General features: G+C 45.6%; 2 protein-coding genes across 9 annotated transcripts in view; one reads left to right on the top strand and one right to left on the bottom strand.

The window, feature by feature from the left end:
* Nucleotides 1-17,353, top strand: part of LOC118504856 (glycine, alanine and asparagine-rich protein) — a 29,333-nt gene extending 11,980 nt beyond the window's left edge. For 4 of the 7 annotated variants that reach the window (XM_036039926.1, XM_036039882.1, XM_036039917.1 and 1 more), the window contains exons 3-6: nucleotides 2,226-2,339; nucleotides 3,186-3,299; nucleotides 14,749-14,946; nucleotides 15,024-17,353. In XM_036039926.1, coding sequence (XP_035895819.1) covers nucleotides 2,226-2,339; nucleotides 3,186-3,299; nucleotides 14,749-14,946; nucleotides 15,024-16,231 — 1,634 coding nt within the window. In that variant the 3' untranslated portion in view covers nucleotides 16,232-17,353. The remainder of the gene's footprint in view (nucleotides 1-2,225; nucleotides 2,340-3,185; nucleotides 3,300-14,748; nucleotides 14,947-15,023) is intronic. The other 3 variants (XM_036039900.1, XM_036039892.1, XM_036039909.1) reach the window with 3 other exon arrangements.
* An 883-nt stretch (nucleotides 17,354-18,236) lies between these two features.
* LOC118504845 lies at nucleotides 18,237-19,473 on the bottom strand. Of its 2 annotated transcripts, XM_036039867.1 has the most exons (3): nucleotides 19,174-19,472; nucleotides 18,900-19,083; nucleotides 18,237-18,828 (listed from the first exon to the last, which is right to left on the bottom strand). In XM_036039867.1, the coding sequence occupies exons 1-3, from the start codon at nucleotides 19,301-19,303 to the stop codon at nucleotides 18,474-18,476; spliced, it is 669 nt and encodes a 222-aa protein (XP_035895760.1). In that variant the 5' UTR covers nucleotides 19,304-19,472; the 3' UTR covers nucleotides 18,237-18,473. The 2 variants fall into 2 exon arrangements, with proteins under 2 accessions (XP_035895760.1, XP_035895751.1); XM_036039858.1 differs by having other exon boundaries at nucleotides 18,900-19,473.
* Nucleotides 19,474-19,869: the final 396 nt, after the last annotated feature.

Raw genomic sequence — 19,869 nt, 5'->3', positions numbered from 1 at the left:
ACCACTCGACAAAAGGCCTCGGCACATATGTGTGTGTGTTGTGCAGCGAATCCGTACGTCTTTGCTAAAGTGGTTCAGAGATATGCAAAACACCACTTTTGCCTCATTTTAATCACTTCACCCTCTTTACGTGCTGCCTGAACACCCCATCCCATCCTCCCTTTTCACCCCGCCTGGCGGACGTCCCCGTCCGGTCCTTGGTTACTCTGGCTACCTTCCCCTTCGGGGGCTTGAGTTTTAATGATGAGAACCGTTTTTGGAAAATTTTCATTAAACAACTCTCGCCGTAACTCTCGGCCCGTTGGAAAACCCCGTTCGGTTGATGCCAGTTTGCCCAAACTACCCGACGACCAGACTCGGGACGGATACACACGCTCGCACAACGATACACACGTACATACATCATGGGCTCTTTGTGTGCAAAGTTTTACCTCGGCAACTACACATCAATAAAACGTTAACGGTGTGCTAGCCGGGACGGATAAATTATCCATCCGCACACTGATGTGCGTTGCTTTTGAAGTACGCAAAGTTTCACTTTAATTTTGCTGAAGTTAGCGTAAAAAGTTGTTGCTGAATTTTTCATTTTTTGTACTATTAAACCTAATTATTTTTTATCATTCACTGACATTTTTCAGTTAAATTAAGTTTATTGAGTTCAAATATCTATTTGAAAAAATGTAAATTTTAAAACGTTAAATTACTATGCTATAAAAAATTAACTTAAAGCGAAGTAACACTGATAACGACTTTATAGCATAATAACGTTTATAACATGGTGTCGAGAGTTTAACGCTTACGGATACATCTGTTTCGTATTTAAGGCAATTTAGGCGATACACTTTTGTTCACACGTTTCGCCCGTAAGTGTACGATTTCTCCTTCACCCTCTCCTTCCCATACTCCTCGCTACCCCCGGCAGCACATTTGCTTGCTAATAGAATTGAGGTGTAAATAACATGTGATTCAATCGCGTAACCGGTACGACGCATAAAGATGTTTCGCGGCCCTCTGGATCCTTGTGTGCCTACCTGTTTCGGCGACTTTTGTGTTGTGTTTTGCGTTTTTATGCGTTTGTCTCATATTCCCCCTTTCGGTCACAAACGCAAAAACTCACCTAATTTTCAAGGGGGATGACTTTCCTAACGGAAGCGGCGCGTACGCGAGATATGTAGGTTATGAATATTAGATACAGGCTCCCGCCGGAAGACCATCGAAGAACACATGTGAGGCACATCCGCAATATCCCTACGGCCTGCGTGGGTTTTCACCCAAAGCAGCTCCCTGGAGGGAGGGAGGGACTTTGTTTTGCTTTCAATTAACACCCCTTTTTATCAGTCCCCGGCGTGTACCATCACCCGAAGGATGGTTTTTGCTTGTGTACATGGGTTTTTCTAATGTTGTTGACGCACAGCACCGTAAATGAAGGGAGCGACGGTGCAAGGTACAACTGTTGTTCCTGCCGTACGCTTGAACAGCATACGTATAAACACCAACAAACACATGGGAGTTCTTTTGTGTTTCTGTGGAAACGGTTTATCCGCATAGCGTTGTCTATAGTCACAGGACTCTCGGGAAGGAGTTAACCCTGCCAGGAATTATAGATACAAACTTCAAACGTTAAAGTATTTAAATTTTGTTTTATCAGCGTTGAAGTTGAAAATTATCAACGCACTACTCGCAGCTCGTTTAGCTATAAAAGTGCATCGTGCTATAAAAATTCAAATAACAATTTCGCCCGATATTTCCCCGATCCGGATTATCCGTGCTTGATCGTTAGAATGTCTAAATATAGCTCTTTTACCTAAGATTCCATTATCCAATATTAGTGTCACAAAATACTTTAAAAAAACCACTTCAAATCGCTTTAAAGTCTCAATCTCCAGCACCACTCCCTGGAGGGTTAAAATAATCCATCGCATTATCATCATCGTCTTCACCACGTTCATCGTCGCTCCCCATTTCCTACTGAGCGCAGCTATTGTTCGACATTCATCGTAAGCCTAATCACTACTAATCTATTCCTTCTCGTTCTACCCGCTCTATGTTTAACTGGGCTCCAAAAATTCCATATTCCCGAATTTGGATTTGGTGCATTCGCATCCTGGTGCTTCTGGGCTGCTGGAACGGTGCGCCGTACGCAAACATACGAATGTCAAAATAAAAACCCTCCACCGAAATCAAAACACTCTCTCGCACACACATCGTCCCGTGTACGACGGTAGGCAAAAGCTTTACGCTGACCATCACTATATCAACAAGTCCGCCGCAGGTGGCCACCTACAACAAGGCAATCAAGGTGACGGTGGACGGACCACGGGAGCCAAGATCGAAAACAAGTAAGTACACCAACCCCATCCACTACACGCCTGCATCCTGTCCGTCCCTCCCCGGTCCTGTCAAAATTCCGTTCCCCCCGCCCACGTGCCGTGCATAGAATATTCAGTTTCTCACACATTAGGCACGGTTAGTTTGTGGCTAATTCGTTTCCGGCCAGGGTATCCTGTGCACAAGGGTTCGTGCTTCTGTATGCGCCTTGGCGAGCGTTGCATCACTGCACTCTGCATCAAGGACCGATGGACAACTAGCCAAGTACTAGCCGAGCTCACCAACTGTCAAAAGGGTGATAGCAACAAATCACTTAACAGATCAGATTCTACCCCCGCCGAGGGACGCATTCTTGGTGCGTCTGGGTACGTTCTGGGTGTGAGTTGCCCAAGAGTCGGCACTTGCACTCGCATTATGCAATATGGGAAGTTGAGATATTGCAGCACAGTTGTGGTGGTGGGTGTGAACATGATTAAGTGATAAGCCTACGGAGCCTTTACGCCTCGATTATTCATTCCCAGTGTTGCGTCATACCAACGGCAGAACATCCTGCTGTCATGCTGATATGTGTTCGACCGGTTCTTGGCACCGTTGGACTATTGGGAGAGTTAGACCAAGCTCCACGAAGACCGAACTGTCACATTTCAGGAGGATAAAAATAATCGAATTAAACTCCCTGTTAGGTGCCAGCTAGCAACAAAAAAACACATATAGAGACAAAGAAAAAATCCCACTTGTAATGTCACTCCTCCAATGTCCTCCAATGTTCCCTACCTTCAAAACCTTCCCGCTCCATTTTCAGTCAAATATCTCCGGTTGGGGTAAAACATTCGAGCAAAACAAGTAATTTTCTGAAGCATCTTTCGTAGGACAACAGCAGCAGTTCCATTTCGCGTTCGGACAACGGCCATTCCACTTCCCGACCGACCCATTGTCCAGCTTCCGGATGCCGCCACTAGGTAATTGTCAGAGTAAGTCTGTGAAACGTGTGTGTGTATGTATGTGAGAAAAAACAGCGTTGGCTGCGGAAAGGCAAAACTGCTAGCGACAAGGGTGTCATGTAAAAAGTCGTGGACGTGGATTTTTCGGGGTTCGGGGTTGTCCAAGTTTTCCGAGTGGACATCCATTATTGATCCAAACCGTAAGAATGGAAAAGTAAAACACGTACTCACACATTAAAGTAAAGAGCGTCTCAGCGTGATGGTCAGATAGAGGAAGATGATGTTGCTAAATTCCGGCGACCGAACCTTGAAGCGACCTTTAATGAATTGTTTTACGGACTGCTTGATACGGGTGCGGTAAATGCAGTTACACTTCATTGAAGATGACAATTGAAGTTCTAGATATCGGGACGTTCCTTCCTAATCTAAACCTCAAACATCGGAACACTGGACACCATTGGACCTCATTGGTGTGAAATTCGATGTGTCCTGTGTCTACATCTCCAACTCTAGAAGTCCTTCGCTAGAAAGGACGCTTCAAAGTTGGGATTAAGGTCTTCCAGTGGAACGACCATTACCAGACTTTGTTGGACATGTTAGTCTGTAATCTCGAATCTGTAATTAGTATAACATGGAGGAGTACGTACCACCATTTTGTTTTTTTTTATGGTATAATTATAGCGTCATCTGTTTGGAGCTCGGAGTTGCGATGTTGTCTCGCGAATCTGACAAGATTATGTTCAAGTTCTCATTCTACTGATCTCTCGCAAGTTTGAGGATCAACCTCAGTTATTATGCCAACCTATATCTAAGATACGTTATTACTTCCGTAGGCGCATTAGTTTCTCAATAGGAGTTAAGTACTTAGGACCTTCGGGCGATTTCTGAACAGTTCTGTTGTTGCTATCTCAAGACATGCTTTTGCGGAGCTTACACAGTTATGAACATCTAGAGTTGTAATAGCGTTTCCTAATAAGAAGTTTGTTGGAATCACTTTTTCTCTAATGAGACGAGACACTTGCAAAACCAAAAGTTTAATTGGATCTTCTTCAACTTCTTCTTTTTCTTCTCGGCCCTATCTAACCGTCGACTGGATACTAAATCCTCAGTATCAGACATTGTTGCAGAAAGTAATCAACTTTATAAATTGTTTGCAATTACCACCATTTGTTCGGGAGGACTGTGTCTTATATATGTACCTGCGGTTCATGTACATTGCTAAGCATTTGTTTTGCTGAGCTTTTTCTCTCAATTTATTGCAACACTGCTACAGGACTGCATCCTGTGTATGCAAATCGGTGGGAAGATAGTGCTGTCCTACCAATGGACCTAGCTTTTCCCACGGTTCTCAAGAGCGAAATTTCCAACCAGCCGTAACGTTTCGTTTAGACTCACGATTCGAAAAGGGGTGAAGCATGCCGAGAGACGCCCACTTCCATAGCGATGCTTTCCATAAGTGCACCGCTGCTCGGCAGTTGCTCGGGCCAAAGTAACCGTACCCGACCGCCGAGTGAAAAAGGGAAAACTCGAATCTCACCAACCGATCCGGGAAAACTGTGCGAGAGTGGAGAAAGTGCGCTGGACGAGCTAAGCGTGCCAGACAGAGAGAAAGGCCGGGCGTGTGAGCGTTCCTGTCCGTGCCGAGACGTGCAAGAGCGTAACGGAAGAACCTTTCTACGTCGGTGGAACGTTGCCAAGAGTGTGCTTCGATTTGCATCTTAGCGTAGAATTTCTTAGACATCGAAAAGCTTTGAATGGGCGTGGCTTGCCCCGAAACTCATGTATAGTGCTGTGGGGATGATACTAATTTAAGCTCGGGTCACTGGATGGCTAGTGCATCGGCTTCTGATACATTATCTCCTTATGTTGATATAGATGCTGCAGCAAGAAAGGGGTACATTAATTTGAATAATTCTCCCTAAATCAAATCGACCGCGTACGCCCTATCTTTACAACCAATTTTAATGAAAGCAAGTGAGTATCCGCGGGAGCAATATCTGATGCACATTCTTGAACGCAAAGACTCTCAAGTCATCATCGGTAGACAACGGTTTTCAGATATTGTGTGATACAATCGAAACACTTGAGCTACTGCTTTAATAGGAGTTCACAGAGATCATAGACTCCTTTAAATCTACGACGTCTGAACCCTCAGATATTCTTTAAAACTTCTACCCAAAAAAATCGACTGCTTCTGTTGTCCTAAACCGTCTCAACAACATATGATTGTAGACTCTTGGTGATTCTTTAGAGTCCTCACAATTAGCCCAATCTCCAAATCCTTGTACCCAGAACTTGTGGAGTTCTTGGCAATGTAAAATAGCTCATGAGACTAGACATTTTGGTGTCAGAGCTCACAACTAGCCACCCTAGGAAACTTTTTGGTGATGAAGAATTTATTGTTCAGTTTTCGACAATATAAACTATCTGCTGTAAAGGCGTCAACGAAGCCGGTCTTCTTACGGCAGGACTGGGGTTCAAATCCCACCTGGACCGTCCTCCCGTAGTGAGGACTGACTGTCCAACTACGTGGCATCATGTCTAGTAAGCCAGATATGATAAGCATGACCTAAGAGGTCGTTAGACCAAGAAGAGAAAGAGAGAGACTAGCTGCCGAACGACTTTTCCTTCAAATTAGTATGCTGGACATGCCTCAGAGAGGTCTCAGAGTTGTCTTCAATAATGAGATAACGCTTGCGAAGCTTACATTTTCTTAGCGTTTTATACATAGAGTCTCTTCTACTATTAACGACTTTGCTTTAGATCTTCATACGTTAGGTTTAATATCAACACATTAAAGTCTAGGCGATGCGGTGGCCGAGGCAACAGCGGCACCGGTCTTCACACGGCAGGACCGGGGTTCAAATCCCATCCAAGACCGTCTCCTCGTACGTAGGGCTGACTTATTTGCTTCGGGTAAAATTAAGTCACAGAAACCCAGAAAAGGCAGGCCGAGACCTCTCGAGGTTGTAGTGCCAAGGAAGAAGAAGTATTGTCTTGGCTCAGCAATCAATGCTCTAGTAGGAATCCCACTCAGCAAAATAAACCTATAACCTATAACCTATAATATTTACAATTGTGAAGCTTTCAAGAATATTTATTTTAAAAACAATTGACAGTAGCAATCGTTATCTTGCCGCGGATATCGCGAAGTCCAGCCCATGTCATCCGATCTAGTTGTTCAGATGGCCGTGCTAAAATTGAGCCCCTTCTGAATTCTTCTAGTTCAAGATGAGATAGAGTACTTCAACTTGAACTGGAATCTGATTCTATTTCTCCACTTACTTCGGGTTAGAGTAAGATTTAAACGTGAGACCATTGCTTGACTAGCGATCCAGAATTGCTGGAAAGATTGTACGGCTATTATAACACAACTCTACACAATGATCCAATCAGTCCAGATATAGTTCGAACTGTATTGAGAGATATTCTGAAGTCTCTATATTATTGATATTAGGGAACCTAACAAATGTGAAAATAATGTTGTTGAGTAATCTCCCCATACAAACCCACTTCCGTTATCCTATGCAAGTGACTTATCAACTTTAGCCCGCTCGCATTACCAGCAAGCGCATAGGGTATGAAAATTAATCCCGTCACAATTAAATAATCAAACTACCGGACCAGGTCCAGCCTTTACCCTCGTTTTTTTTTATTTTTTTGTTCTACCTCCAAACCCACGCTCATAATCATTAAGGCACCATTAACTCTTTCTCAAATCATGCGAAACCGAACGGGTCGATAACGGGCAGGAAGCAGCCCATATTAATTCCCCCATCCAGCGTTCCAGCTCCACCAGACCTAACAAAAACCCCTCGGTAACGCATCCCGTGGGCCCGGGATATTCAACGCACCGCAAATTTTGCCCCAACTCCCCGAGCGAAGATCAATATCGGGAAAATGGTTCTCCCTCGCCAACCCTCAGTTTTTCAAACCCCCCCCCCCCTCCCTCTGTGTGTGTGTGTGTGTGTGTTTGTTTTCTATCAATTAACGCACATCAAGCGGGAGCTTGAACTTTCCGGCTCAGTTGCAAATATAATCATGTTCCATGCCCACATCCGTTTTTGTTTTCTTACACTAGACACGGTTGACCAGTTCCTGTGTGATAGTGTAGCAGAGTAAAGCAATTTCTATCATGAGCAACGCTGAACTTGTGATAAGGCAAAAAAGAGATCTAGTATTAAGTCTAGAGGTTTAGAAGATAGCTTTGCAGGGTTTTTGAGATTAATTGGATAGGGCTCGAGACTATATCTGCACTCTATACTTGATAATAATATTCAAATAGACGGACTCTGCTGGCCTTCCTGGACTCATTTTAAGTTGGGGCGGAATCTTTCCAGGTTTGTCTGAATTGCTTATCTTCAACGAGACAAGTTGAACTCAAGCTGTAATCTGTTGGACTCTCTTAAAGTACTTGCAGTAGAGATAAAATCTATTCAGACATCTCTGGACGGAATCTTCAAGAATTACTAGACTAACATAATTAAGTCAAGGAATACCTCTAAAACCTTCACTGCACTTTGAGAAACTTCGGAAAAGTGCAACAGAAGTTGAGATGAATTGGGAAGAAGTCGAGACTTTTTTCTGGACTCCATACCGGATATATTCAGATAGATGTACTCTTCTGGACTTCCTGGATTCATACCAAGATGGCGCGGAATCTTTCCAGATATGTCTGAATCTCTTTTACAACTTCAACTCAATCTGTTGGACTCTCTCGAATTACTTGCAGTAGAGATAATATCTGTTTAGGCAACTCTGAACGAAATCTTCAAGAATGACTAGACTGAATTAATAAGGTCAATGAATACCTCAAAAACCTTCTCTGCACCTTGAGAAACTTCGGGAAAGTGCTATAGAATATGACATTAAATGGGAAGAGTTCGAGACTTTTTCTGCCCTTTGCTCCAGATAACGATATTCAGATAGACGGCCTCTGTTAGACTTCCTGGACTCGTTTCAAGATGGCGTGGAATCCTTCCAGAAATGTCTAATCTTTTGTCTTCAACTAGAACTCAACTTGTGAGCTGTAATCTGATGAACTCACTCCAGTTAGTAGAGGCAGAGGTAGAATAGTTCAAGGCACCTCTGGATTGAAACTTCAAGAATGACAAGACTGAAAAATTTAAGTCTAGGAATACCTCAAAAGACTTCTTCTTCCTTGGCACTACAACCTCGAGAGGTCTTGGACTGCCATTTCTAGCTTTCAGACTTCATTGTATCTTAAAAGACTTCGAGAAAGTGCAATAGAAGCCAGATCTACAGACCCAGACCAGAGTCCTTGAATAGTTCGAACTTTGAAAGTTCAACTCAAGAACGCTGGTTATCAACCACTAATTCTAACTCTAGAAGTCCATATTTTACCAATAAAATCCATCAACTTAAGTTACTTACCTCTATCCAACTGGTGCATACATTTTTATACACCACACGCCTTTAACTCCACACGCTCCAACACGCTTCTTCGGCAAGACTTTCTTGAATCCGGCGGGATTCTTGCTCACCCTTGCGTTGAAGTTATCCTCGCGTACGAAATCGTCTATCTGTGGCGGCATTTTTTCCCCCCCTTCCACAGTGCCCGGCGCCTTGTGCCACGGTGCCGAAAGGCCTGTGCGCGCCTACAAGAGAGCGAAAAAAAAAGGAAGCGAAAAAAATCCCTGGCAAGAAAATTCTCTGTCATTCCCTGCTACAACTCAGACGCGAAACCACACCCCATTTTGGGTGGTTCGATACCATTTGACCTACCTTTTTCGGTTGGTTTGTTGGTTATGAGAAGGAATTTTACAGTGCTTTTTTTCCCTAGGTGCGTAGGTGTTTGGTTGTTCTTCAAGGTTCACCGAGCTTGGCGCGAAAAAATTAAAAACTGAAGATAAGCACTAGGGAATAATGGCAAAAATCTGGACTCGGGAAATCTGGCTAGGTTCGTTTTACTCAACACAGTTTTATTCGGACGGAGCTAGGCTCGGTCTAGACTCGGTATGATATAATGCGCAAAAACAAATATATCGCTACATATCCTTAACTCGTTCCTAGAGCTCCACCTTTCTTCGGTGTCCGTACGCAGTTTCTTCTCCCCACCTTCTACCATACACCCATCCACCTGACTTGAGCAAAGTGATGGTGTGTTAGCACACACTTAGATCGTTGTCGTTTGGCCCAGCCAACCCAACCAACGTTCTCCGAAGCCACTTTTCCGGCCGAAGGACCCCATTTTCCCCGACTCGCTTCTTTGCCAAATAGCTCAAGCTCTTTCTCTCACACACACACACTGTCCATACATATAAATTACGATTGAACGGTACGTACCGTAAATACTTTAAATGCAAAACCCGTGCTCATCCCGTGCTCCCTGCACAGTGCCTGCCGACATCGCCAAGGTTTTTCCTCGGTGATGTGAGTTAAATAGGTTGTCGGACACGGTACTGGTGGACCGAAGTCCGTTTTTCGAACCAGCCTTCACGGGTGGGTGGGCCACCAGCAGCACTACCGACCTGCGGGCGGACCAAGAAGCGGGACGAGTTGAAAAATTACATTTTCCCTCCCGCAAGTGAGCCGCAGAAGGAAGGATAGCGGCCAAAACCATAGGGGAAGACAGAAAACCGGGCGAGTGCGGAAGGGAGTCTGGCTCGCTGGCTGGCTGGCGGTTTTCCAATGCGATGGAAAATTAAAACTAAACCAAAGCACCCAAACCCTGGATGGTGCGGGGCCCGCTTGGTGGAATGAAAAATTCCCTTGATGAGAATTTTAGATAAAAAGGACTTCTGGGTGGAAGTCCCCTGTCGGCCACATCCTTCGGACGCTACTCGAGGAATGCCGAGTTCTTTGTTTTGCTGTTTTGCTCCTTCCCTCGTGTGGGGGTTTTTTTTTTTTTTTGTTGTTTTTCCTCCCCTACTATTTGCCAGCTTCTTCCACACACATTGTGTCTCGACGCTTGACCGAGGCGAGTTCCCGCCTGCTCGAGACCAGAAGACCGAACCGGCCGGAGGTTTTACGTTGCCTTTCTTTATATTTTCCCTAATGAAAGACCTTTTTGTCGAAAAATCAAACGCACACGCACACACACACACACGCCGGGTTAACCCTTTTTTTCAGCTGGTTGAATGTATGAATTTTAAAGTGCTGATGCTGCTAGAATTATACAGACACACACGCAACCCACCCCACATATGGGCGAGCACAGTGTTTTAGTAAGGTGAGAATGACGCTTCAGATTTAGGAGCTAAATGAAATAAATTAATATTTCATCCGAATGTGTTGTCCAAGGCTGGGCGAGAATGGAGTATCGTAACGGAAATTTACGCGCTCAACTACCGATAGTGGGGAAAATTTATAGAGATTGACTAGCAGGTTTCATTTAAAGCACCAACACGGTCCTTTTGTTCCCGAGGGTGAATCTTTAACGGCGCTGTTGCTATGGTAAGGGATACATATGCATGCAGCTCAGAGCGAACCCGGGGGTGGTTGGCTACATTTTTAATGCATACTCTCATTATCCAGATAATTAATTAATTAAAGAAATGCAGTTAAAATAGCTAGTTTCTATAAAATGGTAAGTTTATTATTTTGCTATAAAAATTATGATGGCGAATTTTCGCCAATGTGGTTTCGCCTGATCTACTAGTGCGGATTATTCGTGCCTGTCAAGACTACTTAAGAGCCTTGTATGGGTCATTTAAAACATACAAATATACCATACTATCGGTAGGGTTCGGGAGCACTCTTCAAATGATCTTTGCTGCTCTCAATATAGAACTCAACTTATAAATCGTTTAAGAATAATTTGACAGGATTTCAAAACTGTATCTAGATTTATCTCAAATAAGAAGCTAAAATCGCCTTATATGGAATCCTGATACGACAGGCTCCTCTATCGTGCCTAACTATCACTGCATCAGTAAAATTTTAAACACGTTTAACGATATCTCGTCACATTCGTCTAACTCCAACCCCTCATTTTTCACACAACCCGAGGTATTCTTCCCGCACAACTACCTCGTGCACAATATTCGGAGAAAGGTAAACATAAAGCCGGGGTAATTGTGGGGGTGTCTTTATGAAGTCATTTCAACAAAACCCCGGTCGGGTTTGGCGATAGGTAGAAAACATAAATTATTACACCCTGTCTGCTAAGTGGGAGCTACTTTTCATTCATATTCATCATTAGTAGTTAGGAATCAACAAGGGCCCCAACCACCCCCAAACGGCTTCAAACTTTGCACTTGTAAATATTTTATGAACTTCAACGGTCTAGTGCTGTTGCATATCCGTTCCTGTTTTGGATCTATTTGCACTTGGTCCGGGGGACTTTTCGCATCTTCGCCTGTATGGTGCGTTTCGCCCAGTGTCAAGAAGCTGCTAATGAAGTCCCTAACTGTTCGTTTAGTAGTTGCCCGCCTGTTATGGTGATGACTTGAGCCTAAAACAGGTGTCTGACAGGTTGTTTCCATTTCATTCCGTTTGAACGCGCTTTGAATGTCTGATGTGGATAATTATTCCTTAGAGACTGCACGCTTAGGAGTGCTCACTAGGGTGTGACTGGATAACACAATCATGCTGCTATACATAATCGATTGACAGTTGATTGGCTGGTTTATGCGGTTTTCGAAATTTGACACTTTGCTACTTGTTTGCATAGTATTTTTTCTTAGAGCATTGAGGTTTGATGAGCTACATCTATAACTATAATACATGAAAAATAGATCAAACTATCTCCTCTAGCTGCAGGTAGATGACTAGATAGCCTTTGAATACTGAGTGTTTGAAGATGTGATTATTAAATCTTGTTTCTATGTTTCTATGATGACCGTCTATAGTTATAGTTGTCTGTAGGAATTTAGACAGACTCTTGCGACTGTTCAAAGTAATGAAAAACTGGTTCCTGTCCTAGCTATAATTATTAGTACTTCGCCATTAGTGTATCACTTTTTATAGCTTCCAATTATGTCCTCGCTAAATATGTAATTCTGTAAGTGCTATAATTGATTATTGGTCGAGGCGTTACCGGCGCCGTTCTTCACACGGAAAGGCCGAATATCAAATCCCTTCCGGACCGTTGTTTGCATTGCTGATTGTCTTGCTACTGATATTATGAAGTTCATCTTCTTCTTCTTCTTGTTTGACCTCTAAGGTCATGCCTGTCACATCTGATTTACTAGACTCAATGATACCACGTAGTTGGATATTCAGTCTTCACTACGGGTGAACGGTCCGGATGGGAGTTGAACTCTGGTACTGCCGTAAGGCGCTGTTATCGCTTCTACCACCGCGCCGCCCTCATATAGTAGACGAGGACTTCTCGAGATTCTGAAGAATAAGAACAAGCGCTATAATACGCTATAATTTGATCCTCGTTGGCATCAAGCGCTAGAAGTCGAAATATTCTGGTTTCTTTAACTTAATAATACTCTTAGTTGGAGAGTGCATCATACTCGATCCTGCCTGGTGAAGACTAGCGCCACTACCTCTTCTCTAATTAGATTGCTATAATTTATAGTTCAAAAAAAACCGCTGGCGTGAAACTCTATACTTCGGTCTAATTATCTTTTAATGAATTGTATAAATTTTGATACAAACCTCCACAACGCAATTTTAACGCTCCTAAATTTGATTCATGACCCAAAATACAGCGTAGCACAATAATCTTTCCATATTCTGGTTAGCAGCCACAACATAAAATATCAAATCACTGGTCGGTCACCGCTACTGCTGATGATGTGCACGGTTATATATAGACTTCTGTGGGCAGAACGCTAGCAAAAAACAAAAAGCGAATCAAGCTACAGCTCGATTTGCTTGACAACACCGCCTAAAATGAAAAGCGCATTGGTTTTGCCAACCCTCACCCCCCCCCCTCTCTCCCCCGTGTCCACTCCATCCGCGACATGTGCAGCCCCCCCACCGTGTCCGGATGGCGTGTTTTTGTTGGCACTGCATCGACAACCGCGCACATAAATAAGTTGCGCTTGGGCCCAACGTCCGGCCCCGCCGATATGTTTCCAGTTCCGTACGAATGCACGCTGGCCAACGAATTCACGCGTTAATGCATATGGTTTGTTGCAGCGAATGCAAAATGCATAAACCCGACCCGATCCCGAACACGCCGAGAAAAACGGCTGCAACGTGTGGGCAACTGCATCAGCGCAACGGATGCGGTTTCGGTTTGTAATAAACCAATATTCGCTGGACCACCGACCCCCCTCCACCCCACCCCCTTTCGGCCTCACGGAATGACCACCGTGGCGGACCGTACCCAGCCCACTGTTACTGTTGCTTCTCGTCTGCCGCTGGTAAACGATTTTTCACCAACTAGACCGGGTTTTAGTGCAAACTACACCGGCGATTTTTAGTGCAATGTAAATCCCGCTGTGTGTGTGCGTGTGTGTTTGGTCCACAACACAAGTCAATCGATTTTATTGCAAAATGCAGCCCGCAGGATAGCTGTAGGAGGCGGCCGTGTGGTAATTAATTAAATAAAAAAATAATCTAGCGGTGCACTAGCCGAACTTTGAGCATTACGCATAATGCTGTGGCTTTGGTACGGTTCAGGGGATTTTGGGTTAATTGCACTCCATACAGAGTGCGAGGAGAAATTTTAGTGGCGTAGGCGTACAATTTGTAGGCGATTTGAAACTTAAGAACTCAAATGTTATGAAGTTCTCCCTTATACAGCTGCAACCTCATCAAGTCTATCGAAGTCAAAGGCTTATAAATCCAATATCTCTTTTCGTGTTAGATTTCTTGGTGAATTCGTCAACTCCAAGAAGACACTCTATTGGAAAGATCAGCTCAGAAGAAATAACTCTTGATTTCGGAAACTTGATATTAGGAGATACATCTGACATTACTCCTGACAGCATGGTTGAGTTTAGATCCTCAGAGAGAGAGGAGGACCCGAGACGGTAACGGCGCCGGTCTGGACACGTTAGGACCAGGTATCGAATCTCTTGTGGTCCACCTCCCCGTAGGAAGTACTATCCAGCTACGGGTAAACTAAGTCAAGGAAGCCAGTAATGGCAGGTCAGCGTCATCTCCCACCACGTAGAAGTTCTTGATAAATTCCCCAACCCCTAGTAAATAGATTATTGGAAAGACCAGAAGAAACGATCCGAGATTTCGGTAGCTTCCAGTTGGACATATATACGACGTCAGTCCTTAGCACCTTGTTGGTAGACATGAAGTTCCCGGCGCTCTTGTTATAAATCTCTCAACTCATGATGATCACACCTTGATGAATGCTCTAGATAATATTGTCCTAGATTATACTGGACCTTCTTCGACACTTGATGCTATACTGATACAGAGATCCACTAGGTCTCCTTCGCTAATACTTCGTCTAAAGCGGATACAATGACGAACGTGGTCGGATCAATCTCCTTGGAGGCCTTACCTGATCTGCCTCCGAACGTAATGGCAGGATGATCACACCAAAAACCACCTGCCATTTTTAACCAACCCTTTAACTGCTCCCTTCCTCCCACAGATATGACCCAATTTGGGCTCAGCTCGACCAACTCGCACTGGAGCTACAGCTCCACGGGTCCCTACTCACCGTATCTAACCTCCTGCACAACCCCAACCGCATCCCAGTTCAACAATCCGGCCCTCGGGTTCACGTGCAGCTCGGGCGAACAGAACGGTGGCCAGGAGTTTTCGGCTTCAGCGCGCGATTGCGTCACAAGTAAGTGTGTCTCGATATCGAGAAAGCGCCGGGATGCTAATGATACTCATTTTGCACGCAATCTCTTCCACGCCCAGTGCTGCCGGACTCGACGGCGGCCGACCTCGACCAGCACCTGAGCAGTCTGGTGGGAGCAACGCAGCAAGCCACCAGCCACATGGTACAGACGAACATCATAACGGGCGGTGGAGGTGTCACCAGCAACACGGGCAACGGTGGTGGTAACGGTGCGGGCAGCAACGGTAACGGCCTAACGCCCCAGATTCCGACCCACATTTCGAACGGGTTGATTGTGCCCCGGTACGCCCAGACGGCCGGCACCAACAACCATGCGGACGCGTACGGGCTTACCAGCAGCCAGAGTGAACCGCGCAGCCTAAGCGATTCGTCCCAGGCCGAGTCACCGGTGCAGGATGACTTGCTGTCGTCCAACACGCCCAACCTTGGCAGCAGCGGTCCGAGCTCCACCACCGGCGGCGGTAGCGGTGGGGTAGGTGGTGGAGGTGGTGGTGGTGGTGGCGGTGGAGGTGGTGGTGGTGGAGGTGGCGGCGGTACTGGTGGTAGTGGACATCATCAGAACTTCACCAGCATAGTGATGAACCAGAGCAATGGCGGCTCGAACGCGTCCACCACGTCCAACTACGTCGGCTCGAACGGCACCGGCAGCTGCAACGGTTCGCCGCTCTACCCCGTCCTTCCCGCCAGCCTGCTCTACTCGCAGCTCTACACAGCGGCCAACCAGTCCGTGGGTGGGTTCGGCCATTCGGTCAACCACCATCACCATCACATCCAGTCGCCGCACGGTGCGGCTGCGGCGGCTGCTGCGGTCGCCGTCGCTACCGGTGGCAGCCCGGTGCAGAACAGTGCGTCGGCGGCGGCTGCGACCGCGGCTGCAGCGGCCATGCATGCCGGCGAGCTGCAGAGCGTGATGGATCACCTGACGGCCGGTACGAATCAGGCGGCGGCTGTAGCGGCGGCAGCCGTCTCCCATCGGCATCACCACCACCACCATCATCACCATCAGGCGGGTGCGAACCTGATCGGCGGCCATGGACACGGTGGCCAGGGTGGTGGTGGTGGTGGTGGGGGCGGAAACTCTCACCCGGATCTGTCGCTGATCGGGAATTGTGGGGCGATGGCCCGCGGTGCACTGGACGAGACGGGCCATCGGGTGCTGGGGGGTGGAGGTGTCGGTGGTGGACGACTCGGCGGACCACCGGGTGGGTCCGGCCAGGTAGGGCAGGCGGCAGGTGACAACGGCAATTCCGTTTGGCGGCCATACTGAAACCGACCCCTCGCAGCGGTGTCCATGGCGGACACCTCCACCTGTCCACCACCGCTCTCCATCGCCTCCCTTCCCTTCCTTTCGTCGTCCTCGTGTTCCTCCGATTCGCCGGCTACGTTCGGTTAGAAACGCTTGGATGCAATGCGCGAGGGCGCCACCTAGCGGCAACAGTGGGAATCGCGCGACCACGAATCTCGGAAAAAGAAAACCGAACGGCGACGAATCGAGCCAAACTGTTGAACATTGGTATTTTAATCACGCTTTTTGTACATACACCACACCAATTACATACACCACTACCCCCGCGCACTGGGCCTGCACCTGTTCCCTGCACCCGGAATCGTATCCTCTTACCGATCAATGTAGAGCTGCTAGGCTCGCAACGCATAGAGAAGATTTTCTTCCATCCCTCTACGAAGAGCGAAGAAACGCGAAAAAAACGAAAGTAAAATACATCAGGTGTAGGAATTGCGGACGGGGGAGGACTAGTAAAATGCAGTTATATCTATTATATGTCCAAACAAACGGTGGTAAACGTAGTAGAGTAAACGTAGCATGATTCATATTTGTGGTAAGTTTGTAAAAAAAAAAAAACAATTAATGCGGGACAGACACAGGTTGATGATGGCGTCTGATACAAGTTGAGCGCAACACCTATTACACGCTGCTAGAGGGTAGTAAGCTGAGACGCACCAGGACGCACAGTCAACCCACACACACACACACTTACTAGCCGCCTCCTATCCAAATCTAATGCGTAGGCCATGTTACCAATTTACAATAGGATCAGACAGGCAACACAAGAGCGGGAAGTGCTACTAAGCTTCAGGAGCGATATCGCCCATGGCCCTTCCCGGACGTGTCCCGGATCTCCGGTAGATACTCGCCGGACAAAGAAATACGATAGAAACGAAATCGGGCGCTTTGGCTGCCCAAACCTAAGCAATGATTGTATCTAAACTGCTGCTCTACTCCGCCTCCAGATCTGCAAAGGCAAAAAAAAAACAACGTGTAGAACTCGCCTATTGAATCGGTGCTTTCATCTAGCACAGTAGACAGTCGATTTCTGATATTAAAATAATGTTTCCACTATTGATGGTTTATCAATAAAAGTTAAAAAAAAATATTTTTTTCTTGCAAGAATCTTCCCAACAAATATCACCCTTGAAGTTTTCTTAAGACGGAGATTATCGCAGGTTCGTCTCAGGGATGTTCAAATCTCTCAAATAGACGGGTGTCTAAATTTCTGCAGGTGGGATATCCTGGTGGGAGGAGCCGAAATTGCATGGCACTCGGGGTGATTCAATACCGGAGATACAGAGCTGCTCCTATGGGATATAGTTGTCCTCACAGCAACTTCCATAATTTAGACCTAACTTCAACGATTTCAGCAGTAAGAATCAGGATTCTTGGACAGGAATTAAAAATACTTCACTGAAGTTAGTGACTTTATAAATTTCAAGAATCCTCACAATAACTTTGTATCTAGATAGGCTCCTCGGTGGACTTGCTTGCTTCAAGAAACCTGCACCCTTTGATGCTTTTGAAGTTGAACTGCTACGACGCCATCTATCGTGTAGTTGTGGAAGTATGAGCGCATTTTAAAAGCGCATGCTGTCAGTTGTAACGGAGAGCTTTGTTGCAAGTTTGTAAACTGACAGCATTTGCAAGTTACGCCTGTGTGAACATGATTCCCAACTAGCACATTTAATTATTAAATTGATGATTTATCCAAACCTCGTATCGTAAACAAAAACAATCGTAGGTTAATTAGATTAACATGGTGAAGTGCTTCCGGAGAGAACGAGATCGTATTTAAGCGATAGTCCAGTAAGAACAGAACCTCTGGATAGGGTCTTACAGGGACCATTTTTGGACTTCCTTAGCCTACAGAGGTCTTGGCTCGTCATTTCTAACATCTTTTGACTACATTGCTGCGGGAAAAATCAATTCTAAACTTCTAGCGTCTTGATATAGCACCATGATAACTCGATAAAAGCCTTCAATATGGTGTTTTATTTTAGTTTTATTTATTTTTTTAATAATTATCTTCCCTGCGACAAAGTAACTTTTCCTGTCTGTGCAATTATTTTTTGCCACAATTCGCTCTGTAATAAGAACGTGTTCCGCTGTACTCTATTTCATATCTCCCTCATAGAGGACTTGCGTTGGTCAATTCAGACAAGAAATAAAGTTTGGTGATGATAATTGAATGCGATGTTGGTGCTCCAGATCGCGAGAATTACAAAACATAATTGGTTTTACATACGTTCGGACAAGCCGGCCGGCCGGACCCTATTCGCGTCGTCAGCCACTCGTCGGAACCATCACAGCAATCGCAAACACCATCATTAACCCTACCGCTCGATACGAACACGTCCTTCCCGCGGCCCGTTTTATGTCGCTTCTGGTATCGGCAGTAAAAGCGTCCCTGCGGACACGCACTCGTACTCGGCTCATCGCTACCATCCTCCGGACAGTCACAGTAGTCATCGTTCACCCACTCCCAGGGGATTTCCTTATGCGAGCTCAAGCACCGGAACTTTACCGTTCCGGGTTTCTCGCTGTAGTGGTCCAGATCGAGCAGTCGAATGCCGCTGTAATGAAGAAGAGAGAATGAATAACTCGAAGACATTCATCCAGAACACCAGCTCGTTGTGATGCTCACCGCAAAATCTTTCGCTCATAATTGCCTATCTTCTCGATGTACGCAAACTGTGTATTGTTCCAGGCGCTCGATTTGCCACCGTTCGGCTCAGCTCGGACGGTGCTGCTGCTTCCCTGCTCGTGGTTCGGTTTCCGATGGTTCGCCCGCTCGCCATGGTGGTCCGCATCCTTCCGGCCCGCCAGCTCTACCAAAGTAATGGGATTATCATTACTATCTGCCTTATGCGGGCGAGTTTTCGGTCCCGCCGGCATCGATTCCTGCGGTAGCAACTGACTGATGTACACGAGCTGATACACGAAAAACAGGATGCCCATCGCTATTACGCCGATCAGCGTGAGCTTCAGCTTTTGCTTGTAGAATGGTTTATAGTAGATGTTGTCTCGCTTAACCCATGTTTTACGCATTGTTTGCTTTTTCTTCTATTCTTTGTTATTCTATCCTGGCGTTCCGGCACATTGGGGCTGGTTAGATTAAAGCTACAGCTTCTTATTTCGAAACCGCACCACTCTGAACGTTTCTGACGATTTTTGCTGATTTGTCTAGTTGCGATGCACACAGAATGTAAATAAACTTGCCAGTCCACGTTTGACAGCTGATGTCAACGTATGTCAGATGGTTCAGGTGACTGTACACGAATGCACGGTTATTTATTTGGATTGTTTCAACGAAGATTGGATGATTCAAAACTATTAAACAAAATTAATAATTTCAACGTTATACATACAGGTTTTGTATGGAATTTTGGATAAAAAAATATTTAAACACGCTATGAAAATACAAAGCTCGTAAAACGATGTAAGCTTTAAGCGTTTGCGATGAGCTTTCGGTTTGTCAAAATTGTGAACTTTCTCAAAGTTCATGTAAGCACTGCCCAGTTGACAGAGTCTTGCAGTGTAAAAAGAAAAGCTCTTATTAAGCCGCTCTTAAACGAAAATCCAGGATTGAATCGAATGAGCTTTGAAGGATCATC

The sequence above is a fragment of the Anopheles stephensi genome, chromosome X, assembly GCF_013141755.1.
Source record: "Anopheles stephensi strain Indian chromosome X, UCI_ANSTEP_V1.0, whole genome shotgun sequence".
NCBI classification, from domain to species: domain Eukaryota; kingdom Metazoa; phylum Arthropoda; class Insecta; order Diptera; family Culicidae; genus Anopheles; species Anopheles stephensi.
This window is presented reverse-complemented; position numbering and strand designations above follow the sequence as displayed.